This window comes from Castor canadensis, chromosome 17, assembly GCF_047511655.1.
Source record: "Castor canadensis chromosome 17, mCasCan1.hap1v2, whole genome shotgun sequence".
Classification (NCBI taxonomy): Eukaryota; Metazoa; Chordata; class Mammalia; order Rodentia; family Castoridae; genus Castor; species Castor canadensis.
Genome location: NC_133402.1, coordinates 8974433 through 8987422, shown reverse-complemented (window position 1 = coordinate 8987422; position 12990 = coordinate 8974433). Strand labels below are relative to the sequence as shown.

Sequence of the window (12990 nt, the reverse complement as noted above, 5' to 3'; positions counted from 1 at the left end):
TAAAAACAGAGAGCTAACCTGAAAACCAATTCAGGATAACTAACAGAAGCCAGATTGGAAATGGAACGCCTTTATTTTTTTTTAACAGGCTTTAAACGTGGCCTCAACATTTAACAATTGAGAATGAATATGTGCATATATATGCACGCACATGTACAATCTGGGTGTCATAACCCAACAGAAAATCCTCAGGCACTAAGACGGTGACAGTGTACTGAGGAGGCCGTGCTGGTTCAACACCCATTTTTATCGCCTGCTGTTATCTCTGAGTGCCTGCTCTGTGCAGGCACTGGGCAGGGTACTTTGCTCTCCTTCTTTAAAGCTGAGGAAGCAGAGGTCAGGGAGACTAGAAACCTGGCCTAGGGCTGCTTGTCCAGGAAGAGTGAGGATGAGGAGAAGCCCCTCCCGGGCTGTGCGTGTGAACTGCTCTTTCACGATCTACCTGCTACTTGATCTTGAGTAAAATGCGACACCCAAAGCACCTGCACCTGGGGTGAAGGAAAACTACCTGTTTCCTCAAAGCCCAGCACCTTGCCAGGCTCTCAGTAAACACACTATCTGGTGGCTTCAGCAGCTCCCCAGGGCAAGGTCCTTTCCATTCACTTAGACCTGGCCACCTAGGACATTGTCTCCTACCTTAGGGGAGATCATCCGACACACTTGGAAATTAAACCATGACATCTTCAGGTTTTCTAGAGACACTGCTTTCTACAACTCCTGTTTAGCTGTCATTGCTACAGTGTTCCAAGGACATTTTCTATAACTAGGTATTTGGGCAAGACCAAATTAGCGTCAAGTCCTGACATCATCAGGAATGACTCATGGAACACATTTGGAAAAACACTCAAAGGAAGAGGAAGAATGAGAAAACAAAGGCACTGGGAAGCCTTACTCAAACACAGAGCTGTCATTTTGATCTCCCCAAATCAGGATCTCGGTAATGGAACGGATGGTCTCCACCAGCAGATTCCGGTTCTGTTCTGTGACTGTGGTGTTTTTGGTTAAAACGTGGTACAGATACCTAAGAAAAAGGAGAGGAAAAAAAGAGGTTACCAACTGGCATGAAAGCCGGGCCCCATGGCCACTAGCAATTTGGGAGACAAGACAGACAGGACAGTATTTCAGATCTGGTTAGCATAATTTTGCATTCAGATTAGACACACCTCTCCACACAGGGAAAATGGCTGGCAATGCTTTAGGGCATTAAATACGAGGACGCACAGCCCGAACTGAAGCAAGAGCATCATCAGACCTTAAAGAGAGCCGATGTCAAACTTCAGTGTACAAAGACTCACTTGGAGAGCTGGATGAAGCAGGGCAGTGGAGCCACCCAGAGATTTGGGTGCAGCAGAACAGAGGGCGGAGGAGGCACCGCCTGTTTCACAAGCTCCCCAGTGGTCTGATGCCGGCAGAGATGCAGCTCAGCGCCAAGTGTCTGATGCAGGGCTTGCAGCCAGGTTGATGCTGAGATTCAGAGAGATGGGGACACCGCTTAGGAAAGGTGGGTCTCAAAGCCAACGGCTGGGATACAAATACTGCGCAGAAAACGTTACCCTCAGAATGCCCATGATCTCCCACTAAGGGGTGGCATGCCCGTCAGAACTTAGGGCTCAAGTGAAGCAGAGGCAGCAGTCTTATTTGCTGAGCACAGACTGTTAAATTCAGAGTTAAATTCACTTGAGAGGTAATGGGACTGTATTTTGTCCACCCAAACAGGCCTGGAAGCCATCCGCTGGGGCAAACAGGCAGACGAGACCCAGAGAACTGCTGAGGCCACTCCTGAGTGGTGTGGGACCAGCAGCCTGGCGCAATATCCTGGAAGTGCCACCTGCCACGGCTTTTTTTTTTTTTTAAAACAGGGTTAATTCACTTTATTATTTTTATATTTTTAAAAAAATCCTATGTTGTAGCCACAGCTGGAGCCTGGGTCCTCTGCACAGACACTCTGGTGTGGGTTTTCACAAGATGGTCAGTGAATTCCTGATAGGGAGACTTGGAGAACACGGTCTCTTTCCAGAGGTCGGGGGTCAAGTAGCTGTAGGTCTTGGAGATGGCATCAAAGGTGGCCTTAGCAAAGTTGCCTAGGGTGGCAGTGCAGCCCTTGGCTGAAGTGTAGCAGTCATCAATACCAGCCATCATCAGTAGGTTCTTGGGCACAGGAGCCGACACTATGCCAGTGCCCCTGGGGGCAGGGATGAGATGCGACCAGCACAGAACCACAGCGGCCTGTCACCTTGCATGGGACAGTGTGAGGCTTGCCAATCTTGTTCCCCCAGTAGCCTCTCCGCACAGGGACAATGGAGAGTTTGGCCAAGATTATGGCACCTCGGATGGCAGTGGCTACCTCCTTGGAACACTTAACACCCAGCCCGACATGACCATTGTAGTCCCCAATGGCTACAAATGCCTTAAACCTGGTGCATTGGCCAGCCCGAGTCTGCTGCTGCACAGGCATGATCCTCAAGACCTCATCCTTGAGGGATGCCCCCAGGAAAAAGTCAATAATCTCAGACTCCTTGATGGGCAGGGAGAAAAGATAGATCTCCTCCAAAGACTTGATCTTCATGTCCTTGACCAGGCGGCCCAGCTTGGTGACAGGGATCCACTCCTTATCTTCAGCCTTGCCTCCACGAGCCCCGTGGCCCCGACCACAACCGCTACCGCGGCCCCAGAGGCCACTGCCAAAGCCTCCACGGAAGCCGCCGTGGCCTCCAATGCCTGGGCCCCCGGGGCCTCCAGGCCCTCCTGCTGCACCGGCATCATCCGCCATTTGGTGTTTTTTCCGGAGAAAGAAGAAGTGCCACGGCTTTTAAGATGGCTTTTCAGAGCCACACATCCAGGTAACTTCACCTGTAAAAAGAGTCTCACAGAGAAGGAAAAGCAGACACAGAGGAAGTGACTGGGGGAAAGCCACCCTCTGGCTTCTTTCATGGGTACCTCCAGTTAGGGGAAAGGGGCCGGTGAGAGCAACTGAGGAAGGATTAGATAGGACTGTTCATCTATAATCTCGAAAAATGGCAAGATCTAAAGAGGTAGAGCCTGCAGACAAAACAGGAAAGGGCAACCTACAGCTTCCAGGGCACTGGAGCTTATTTATTAATATGTTGCTGTCTATTACATTTTAAAAGGCATGGTATGATCAAGCATTTAATTAGCAGCTCTGTGCAATTCTGAGCATGCAATAGGAAGTGTGCCCTCCAAAAACATAAATCTCCCACCATTCATGTCCAAACGTACCAGCGGTGCGGCAGGTGGGTTTAGGGCCACAGAGCCAGTTTCCCTTTGGGAGAAGGAACACAGCACTTGAACCTCTCTGGGATGATTGCAGGGAACCCACTCATCATGAAATCAAGTGCAGCTTCCCCAGAGGCTCAAAGAGCAGCTTCAGAGGCCTCCTGCATCAGACTGCCTGTTGCTCCTGGTACACCCACACTTGCAGGGTCCCCAATCCTGCTAAAGCTGCTTTTGAGGTGCTGGGGACAGAACTGTGGCCTTGTGCACACTAAGCTGCATACATTCCAGCCCCCAGCAGTGACACTCTCTGCAGGATACACAAGCCCTGCTGGTGATAAGGCACTGTTGGCAGTGCAGGTGGGGTAAGGGGCAGCTTCTCCTCACTCTGGATGGCATACAGTGCCCTGGAAGAGTCTGTTTCAAGGGCCCCCAACAAGGACAGGGGAGTTTAAGATCTTTAGGACCAGGTCTGACCTCAGTTGACAGGGCTGTTTGCTTAAAATGCCCTTGATGACTTTGTCAATCAGCAAATTCTTATTTATATGTCAAAGCCCAGCTCAGGTGGCTATTAGTGAAGCCTTCCTTAAAGAAGGCTTTCTCACCCCACCCTCTGTAACCCCATGAATCTGACTGCAGCCTCCTTACCAGCACCTCCGCACCCATGTGCCCTTGCTACCGCACAGACCTCCCTGATTCCCAGCGATCTGCCTCCCTTACTAGACGAGCTCCCCAAGGTCAGAAATCTCATCTTTATGATCTTGGTGACCCCAATACACTCCAAAATATCTGGCACACAGCAGGTGGTCAATAAATGTTGCAGTGGGTCTTCATGAACATAATCTGGATCACAACACACAAAACCAAACACAGCCAGAGGTGCAAGTGGCGGACCCAGCTAGCAAGAGCCCAGCCCTGTGGTGAAGAGCTGGCCTCTGGAGTCTGACTGTCTTGAGCTTGATCCCTCACCCTATCTAGCTGGGGCCTTGGACAAAGCACTTCACCCCACCTCTCTGAAGCTCAGATTCTATAAAACAGCAGTCACAGCTGAGTTCTCTTCACTGTGTTATTTTAGACACTCAACACGATAATGCATGGGTAGAGTCAAGCAGACACCTGGTACACAGTAAGCACTCACTGCATCAAAGCAGGGCTAACTGCTTATATTACTATACTGAGGTCATTATGAGGGGGCACTACTAACACCCTTACTAAGTTACACAAAAGCTATTCCAGGGATTCCGGAAGGTGAGATCAGGCTGGGTGCAAACATCAGGGAAAGATGACCTCAAGGGAGACATTGAAATGGGAAGGCCCAGATAAACAGGAACAGGAAGTGAAAAATCAGGGTCATTTTGGGAGAGGCAGGAGAGTATGTGGGTTAATTACGGACACCAGTGCTCACACACCAGAGTCTGGGCACAAAGCTATCATTTATTACCTGGGTGATGCTGAGCAAGCTACTGTATGCCTCAGCTATCTCATCTGTAAAATGTAACAGCAACAGCACCTGATACTTCAGCACCACCTGTTATGGTGCTGTTAGGAGGAACAAGTAAGTAGAGAGACAGATAGCTAGACTGGCAGTCACTATGTAATAACACAAGAGCTAATTATTATTACGGTTGCTGCTTTCATTAAATAATCTCTGAAAAAATCCTAGTAGCTACTAGAAGGCCTTACAGAGAGAAAAAGGGTAGAGTAGTAGGTTCTGAAAGAAGATTCTAGAGCTCCTCCATGAGCCTGCCACTGAGTGGAGGCTTCACGTGACCCTCAGATAACCATGGGACATGCCCACTGTTACCATCGTACAGACCAACACAACACTTGAGGCTTAGGGACACCTGGAACTGACTTTTATGTTGGTATAAGACATGGGCCAAAATTAAGTTTTCTATGTGGAGATCTAGCTCCATTTACTGAAAGGCCTTCATTTCTCTACTGCCCTCAGTGTCACCTTTGCCGTTAATCAGGTGGTCACATGCGAATCTCTTTCTGGTTGCTCTGGTTTCATTGATCTATTTGTCTACTCTTGTGCCAATACCATGCTGTCTGACACTGCAGCCTTACAAAAAGTCTTGCCATGAGGTAATGCACGCCCTCCATCTTCTTTCCTTCCATATTTTCAATGTTATATTGGCCATTCTCAACACCTGGCATTCCCATATATATTTAAAAATCACCTTCTCAGTGTCCACAAAAACACCTGCTAAGATTTCCTTTGACACTGTCCTAAATCTACAGCTAAATTTGGAAAGCTGACATCTGTACAGTAGAGCAGCGTGAGGCTATTTGCAGCAATTCTGGCCATTTGCTGGACAGGGGTCTGGCACATCTTGTGTTGGGTCTATCTGCTCCTAGGTAAGTCGAAGCTTCTTGATGCAAGTGGAAATGGCGTGGGGGCATGGCTACTTTTCATATGGCTGCTGCTGATGGTACAGACACCCACTGGGGTTCAACCCTAAGCTCTAGGATGGCACATCGGTACCCTGCTCATCTTTTTGCCCACAATGCCGTGGAAAACCGTTTTGATAACGTTTTAGGAAGAAACCCTTCATATACATTTGTCCGCATGTACTGGGGAAAAAGCTGAATGGATTAAGACTTAATATTTTAATGCTGCATTTCATTCCAGAGCTTTTAGGGATCAAGTAATTAAATCACTCGGGATATAAACAGTTTAATAACTGTCAGCATAGAAATGTACCATTCATTTTAGAGAAGTTGTAAACTTTGACAAAAGCAAAGAAAGAAACATGGAAATTGCCAGCATGCCACTGCCCAAAGCCACTGCTGGAGATGTAATCCATTCCCCTGTGCCTTTTTCTTTGCCGTGGATATTTTCATAGCTGGGTTGCGTGTTTTGCTTCCCTGCAGAAGGTATAATTGATGCTCCAAATTTCATTTTGGGACCATGACCACAGGGTAGACTATGCATCACAAATGTCTTTCTTAGTTGAAAAAGTGATAGGGAAGAGACTGGGTTAATTGGTAGAATCATGCCCACCAAGAGCCTATCTAAACGTCCTACAGGCCGGGGATACCTAAATCCCTGAGCAGCCTAGTGTGGGCTGAGGGACCTTCCCAGGGTCCCAGTTGCTGCATGAGTGGAGCCAGGATTAGAACCAGGCAGGCTGACTCCAAACCCATGATATAAGCTGTCTACTACAGAAAATGCAAACAATGAAGTCAATGCTGATTAGCTAAGCATTCCATGAAGTTAAGAGTCCCTAGCATAAAAGAAAACCAAATAGATAAACAACAAACCAAAGACCATGCAAATACGTATCAGGTCATAAGGAAAGTTCTTAGGACTAACCATACACCCCTGCTTCAGAAAAGAGCCAAGATCATCTGTCTCCACAACAGCTCTGCAGACCCTGGCCCATGAGCCAACTCCATAGAAAGAGGAGCTGGAGCTGCCATGCCCATACGGTGAAACACTGCAGCCTTTGCCAACCTGCAACCCGTGCTCTAGAGGTTAGTCACCCGGGACTATGGCTGCAAACAAAGCCCATGTCACCAGAGCTGGCTTCCTCAAGAGCCTCTGATTCACAAGTGACATGAGGAAGTCCCACCCCCGTGGAAATCAATCATTATGCCCATTTTACAGAAGGCAATGCAAAGTCCACATTTGTCTTTAGCAAGAGCAGTTTCTGAGGGCAGCTAAAGACAGTTTCTATGACTTGGACCACAATGTGCCTCTTAGGATGCTCCTAGTAGAAGATCTTGAACTCATCCACAGGCTGGAGTGAGAAAGGATAGGCAGAATGACAGGAGGCCGGGGCACAGAATCTCACACTCACCTCCAAATGACAAAGCCCTGGGCATCAGTGAGAACTGTGGGACACTAAGTTGGATGGGCTTGCTCAGTGCGAGGGCAGAGACCCTCAAGACATCCCCCAAATTCCGCTTCCCTACTTCTCTGGGCCTTGGAAAAGTCATCTGCTTAGAGTCCAGCCTTCTGGCCAGAAGGACTGGGAGGCGATCCACGCAGGTTGGCTCAGACTAGAGGATTAGGGAAAGGTGTTTGCAGGAGGTACTCTGGTAAATCATCCCGCAAAGATGTCAAACTAGGCCAGCAGGTGGGACTGGGCCCAGGATACAGAGTGAGAGTGGAGACAGGGCCATCAGCCTAGAGAAAGCCAGACTCCCACACAGGTGCTGTAATCAAGCCGGTAAGAACAAGCAGTTGTGAAGAAAAGGCCGGCCAGAACTGGCTTTCATTCATCCTGTCACAGGGATTTGGTGACTTACTGAGCACCAGGCTCTGTGCCGGCATCCAACACCACCCCGCAAAACATGCCATGTCCCTGCCTTCAGAAGACACACATTCACTGTGGGAAAAATAACAGATATACATAAACTATGATGACTTCTGATCACAAAAGGACAGCCTGAGGAACCCAGGGCAGCTTCCTGGGAATCTAAGTCAAGGTTGGATGAAGCTTGAAGAACCCACAGCTCTAGCAGCGAGTCCAGTCTTGGAGATGAAGCAGACAGTATGTAAGAACATGTTAACGGGGTGAGGCAGGGAGAACAAACCCAAGAGAAGTTAGAGAAGTCAGAGAGACTCTTGTTGGCTGAAGTCACTAGGATGGGCAGGAAGAAAAGAGGGAGCTCAAGTGGAAAGCAAAGGTGAACCCAGGTGGGCATGAGAGATGCCTGCCAGTGAGTGAGAGGACCATCAGGTGAAATGCACTCAGATTCCAGCAAAGTGCTGCCACAATCCACCAGAAGACAGCAGCAGCAGCCCCTAGTGGCTGCCCACCTCCAGTCTAGACCTCCTCTGATCCCTTCATTAAACTTCAGCCAAACCACAGCACCCTCTGTTAAAAAACCTTCAGTTTCTCCCCACTGTTCACACCTAAAATTCAAATTCTTTTAGCTGAATTACGATGTGCAGCACCTCAGGGTCCTAAACCTGCCTCTCACCCCAATTCCCCATGCACACTCCCTTCCAGAATATGTGCCACTCCCCAGCTGCCTCCTCGGAAACTCCCTCCCTCCACCTCCACACCTCCCCTTCCACCTGTGAGCCACTACACACCCTTTGGACCCTTAGATCTCCATTCAAACAGCGTCTGCTTGCCAGGATGCTCCCAAACTAGAGAGCTAGAAACCGAGTCAGAGTGCTCTGAGGCCAGGAAGAATTTAGACTTGACTGAGAGGGCGCCTGGGACTCCTTAGTTGTGCTAGGGTGAGTATGATATTTCAAGAAAATCTGTCTGGCAATATTGTACCCTAAGCTCCCAGTACTGGCAAAACAAGGAATACACAAAGAGCAGGTGAGCACCGGCCTGCTGGGTGGACATCCCACTTCTTTGGATAATAACCCCTGCTTCTCCCATAGAAAGCCACCCTTGCTCCCATTGTGTCCCCTGGCATGAGGGGAACTGGTCCCACCTGGCTCCAGGAGCACATGAGGGAGGTTTGGTCAACTGGAACACTGTACACCCTTGGCCACAGTGACTACCTCAGGACAGCCATGAGCCCCCAGCTTGGTCTCGAGACACTTAATTCTAGACTTGTGCCACTATTAAGAAAAGGAAGCCAGGCATGGTGGCTCAAGCCTGTAATCCCAGTTACTTGGGTGGTAGAGATCAGGAGGACTGTGGTTCAAAGCAAGCCTAGGTATAACATGAGAGCCTACTGAAAAATACCTAAACCAAAGAGGACTGGGCCGGGGACAGGGAGGAGAAGCAGTTCTCTTTTTCCCAGGCATTGCTGAGCCTGCTGAGAATGGCACCAAGGTAGGAGGAGACAGAGCCAAGAGAAGGAAAGAGGCTAAATAGCTGGCCTCAGGAGCCCATCAAGTTCCACTAGCACACAGGCAACACTCGACCCCATACACAGGTGTCCAGAATGAAGGCAACACAACAACCAGCTTCAATCAGTTTGTGGACTCACAGTCCCATGTCAAGACAGCATTTCAGCAGCAATCAAAGGACTCTACCAGCAGAGGTTCTGCTTGGTAGCGGGCATCTGTCAGTTAATGTCATGGCCTTGCCACTTAGTTTGGACAATAAACCACCAGTAATGTACAGCAAATAAATCTCTTCACCATTTCAACTTGACCCAACTAAATAACTAACTCAATTCAGTAGACAAAGAGCCCAGGCACCCAGTTTTCCATTACTCAGCTAAAGTGGAACCCATCTAACAGGAAAGTTCCTTTCCAGCCTATAAGCTGGGAGTGCTCTGAGAATAAAATAATTTTTAAAAAAGAAAGGTTTTCACACACTTTGTGCACCAAAAAACCACCAAAACCCAACAACCAAAAAATTATATTTATATTCTAAATTATTTTAATATCATAACCTATCCTCTCACACACACTGCCCCAGGGCAAGACAAAGCAGATTAGGGACTGTCACTTGTTCACAGGGAAGGTGACCAATTTGCTCAAGACTTTCCTGGTTTTACACTGAAAGTCCCATGTTCTGGGAAACCCCAAGTCCCAGGCAAGCAAGGACCAATGGTCTCATATGTCAGATGAAGACCCTTCTTACCTCCACCCTTGTTCCTACAACTACCAGTTCCACCCCGACATGTCACAAACCCCAGGATCCTATCTATGGTATCCCCCTCCCACATCTGGCTGTTCCATGTGGTGACCCCTACCCAACCCTGGGGACTCTGAAAGGGAATGACCCAGAACCCTGGGCCTCCTGCGATCCCAGCAGACACACTGTATAGTCACTGGCTCAGTGGCCGTTGCCCCCATCAGCTTGCAGACTCCCTTAGGGAATGAGATGTTCTGTTCCCGAGATGTTTACTATCACGGCCAAATGACTCGCAGCCCAGCACTGGGGTGGGCATAACTGCTCACAGCACTCTTTTCCAAGTCACCTTGGGATCTTTCAAGCCTCATGCCAGTCAAGACCCAAATCGCCAGGCTCTTCAGGCTGTCATCCAGAGTAAGAGGATGAGCCCAATCTAGGACAGGCAGCTCCAGTTTGCAGCAACCTCAACAATGAAGCTGGGCAGTCCTCAGGCCACTGCAAAGGATCTGAGACCCTTTATGTTTCTCAGGGTGCACTGGCTGGCCAGCAAGGATGCCTACTGGTGATGACACTCAGATGAGCAGAGAGTTTCCCAAAACCAGGAAGTTTCATTCAGAAAGACAGGGAAACAGATGCAAGCTCCAGAGCCAAGTTTTGCCTCTGACACCCTTCAGCTGCAGTCACCTTTAGGCAAGTGACGTAAGCTCCTCGAACCTTAGTTTCCACTTGTACAGAAATGGAAGCAATGAGAGATCCTACAACTCATAGACTTGTGAGGACTGAAGGAATTACAGCGTTCAAGAAATAATAAAGTGATTCAAAAGGGCGAGTCAGGTGAGAGCCCACAGGTATCTGGGGCTGGCAGGAAGCCCAATCCCTCTGGACAGCCTTATCCACCCACTGGATGAATTCCTGAAATCCTTGGCCACTCCCTGTTCCCTCTCCAGGCCAACTGTCCTCCCATTAAGACTCCTGCTCCCTACCAAACCCCATCCTTGGCTGGACCTCTTCCCTCTCCTTGTCTTCTTTCCCCAGCACCCCACCAAAACCATCTTACCCCTAACTCTTCAACACCCACAAACATTAAATGCCTGTTCCATGCTAGAAAGGACACAGAGGAGAATCACAACACTCCTGCCTCCACTGGGTCCCCTCTCACCATTCCTTGCACAGATCCTATCTTCCTTTCTGTAGCTCCTCCACCCTCCCCAACCCCTCCTTACTCCCCACTAGAAACCTTGTGTGTTCCCTCTGGAAACCAGCCTCTCTCTTTCTTTCTTTTCTTCTCTTTTTTCTCCTCCCCTCCCCTCCACTTCTCTTTTTTTTTTTTCTCTCTTTCTTAAAACCAGCCTGTCCCTCCCTCCCTCCCTCCTTTCCCTCCCTCCCTCCTCTCTCCCTCCCTCCCTTCCTTCCTGGCAGTACTGGGATTTGACCTCAGTGCCTTACACTATCTAGGCAAGTACTCTGCCACTTGAGCCACACCCCCAGCTCTTTTTGCTTCAGAAGATTTTTCAAATGGGGTCTTGAGTTTTCGCCTGGGGTTGGCCTCAGACTTCGATCCTCCTACCTGCTAATCCCCCACATAGCCAGGATTACAGGCATACTACCATGTCCAGCTTATTTGTTGAGATAGGGTCTCACTAACTTTTTGCCTGGACTGGCTTTGGACCTCGAGCCTCCTGTCTCCACCTCCCCAGTGCTGAGATCACAGAAGTGAGCTAACATGCCTGGTCTGCCTGTTTCTTACCACCAACGATTTTGCCTACTCCTCCCTTCAGCACCTCCATCCCTAGTTTCCCCCCTGAACTCCATCCCTCCTCAAAGTTCTCTATTTTGCATCATTCTCCTATCTGCCCTCCAAATCCTGGATCTCAGCCTGCATGTTCTGCACCTCTCACCAATTCATTCATTCACTTTTTTCACTAAGTATCCATTGAGTTCCTACAGTACCAGATTCTGGAAATACAAATGTGAACAAACCAAGCAGTCTCTCTGCATAAGAGATGGGAGAAATGTAAAATTAAACAGGGCAAAGGAAGAGGGCAGGGATGCAAGGAATGAAATCAAGAGACGATGTGACAGGAAGGAATTGGGTGGGGGTAGCACATTAGGTAGGGAGATCTGGGAAGGCCCTGCTGAGCTAATAAACACAGCTACCACTCTTGGCCACCCACTCTGTAACAACTCTGTAGCAATCCACGCATGACGTTGCTGAATCCTTGCACAATATTCAGCATCCTCATTTGCTGATGGGGAACTGGAGGCTCAGAGAAGTAAATAATTTGTCCAAGGTCACACAACCATTAGTGGGGGACCCAGAATTGGAACACAAGTCTGGTTCCAATCTCTGTGCACGCCTGCTTCCCAGGACTCTGCTATCTGTCCCCACTCAGAGCAACCCTGCTTAGAGTTTCTCCAGAAAATACTATGTTCTTTTAATTCCTGCCCTTTTGAGTACTCTCGTACAAGTTCTGAGCCTTTGGCCATTCTCTTATGCAGCCAACCCTCAAAATAACTACAGGAAACAGGTACTGTCACTCTATCCATTTTACAACTGAGGAAACTGAAGCCTAAGTGCATACATCCAGCTTCGAACCCAGATCCGGCCGACTCCAGGATCCGTGCCTTTGGCCCTTTAGCTGTCCGGAGGCTTAGTGACCCCCGTCTGCCCCCGGAAAGAACGAAGTCCACGTGCACAAACCGAAACCTCAGCCCCTTACTTTTCAGGTGGGGATACGGGGACTGTAAGAAACTAGGCGACTTGTCCAAGGTCACCTGGCCAGGAGCGACGGGGCCAGGGTTGGAACCCAGGCGCTCGGACCCCAGAGCCCTCGCTTGTCGCCACCGCACAGCCTTCCCCGGGCGCCCCTTCCGCCGCCACCTTCAGCGTCCCCCGAACAGAGCTCTGCGTCCCCGTCCCCGCGTCCGGTCCCGAGGACCCCCCCTCTACCCCCCGCACACTCACTTGAGGTGGTCCAAGGAGTGGATGTTCCGGGACGATTTGCCATGGCCCCCGCCCACCCAGCTCCGCGAACGGCCAAACATGTCGGCGACCCCGGCCCGTCGTTCGCCTCACGGTCTCATGCCCGACCCGCCGAGCGGTCCCGCGCCCGCGGCGGCCGCACAAGCAGAGGAGGCAGAGGCGGAGGTGGTGGAGGAACCGCCAACCACCTTCCTCCCGGGCCCACAGCCCCTCACTGACATTCAGCCGGAACCGGCCGTTCGACCGCCGCGCTTTACGGCCACCGCCGCA

General features: G+C 49.8%; 1 protein-coding gene and 1 pseudogene across 5 annotated transcripts in view; both read right to left on the bottom strand.

The window, feature by feature from the left end:
• The window catches only part of Clec16a (C-type lectin domain containing 16A), a 189389-nt gene extending 176399 nt beyond the window's left edge, over positions 1-12990 (bottom strand). For 3 of the 5 annotated variants that reach the window (XM_074059112.1, XM_074059113.1, XM_074059116.1), the window contains exons 1-3: positions 12703-12990; positions 1296-1464; positions 893-1021 (exon numbers count right to left, since the gene is read on the bottom strand). In XM_074059112.1, coding sequence (XP_073915213.1) covers positions 893-1021; positions 1296-1464; positions 12703-12745 — 341 coding nt within the window. In that variant the 5' untranslated portion in view covers positions 12746-12990. The remainder of the gene's footprint in view (positions 1-892; positions 1022-1295; positions 1465-12702) is intronic. The other 2 variants (XM_074059114.1, XM_074059115.1) reach the window with 1 other exon arrangement.
• LOC141418472 (small ribosomal subunit protein uS5 pseudogene) lies at positions 1845-2912 on the bottom strand (annotated as a pseudogene).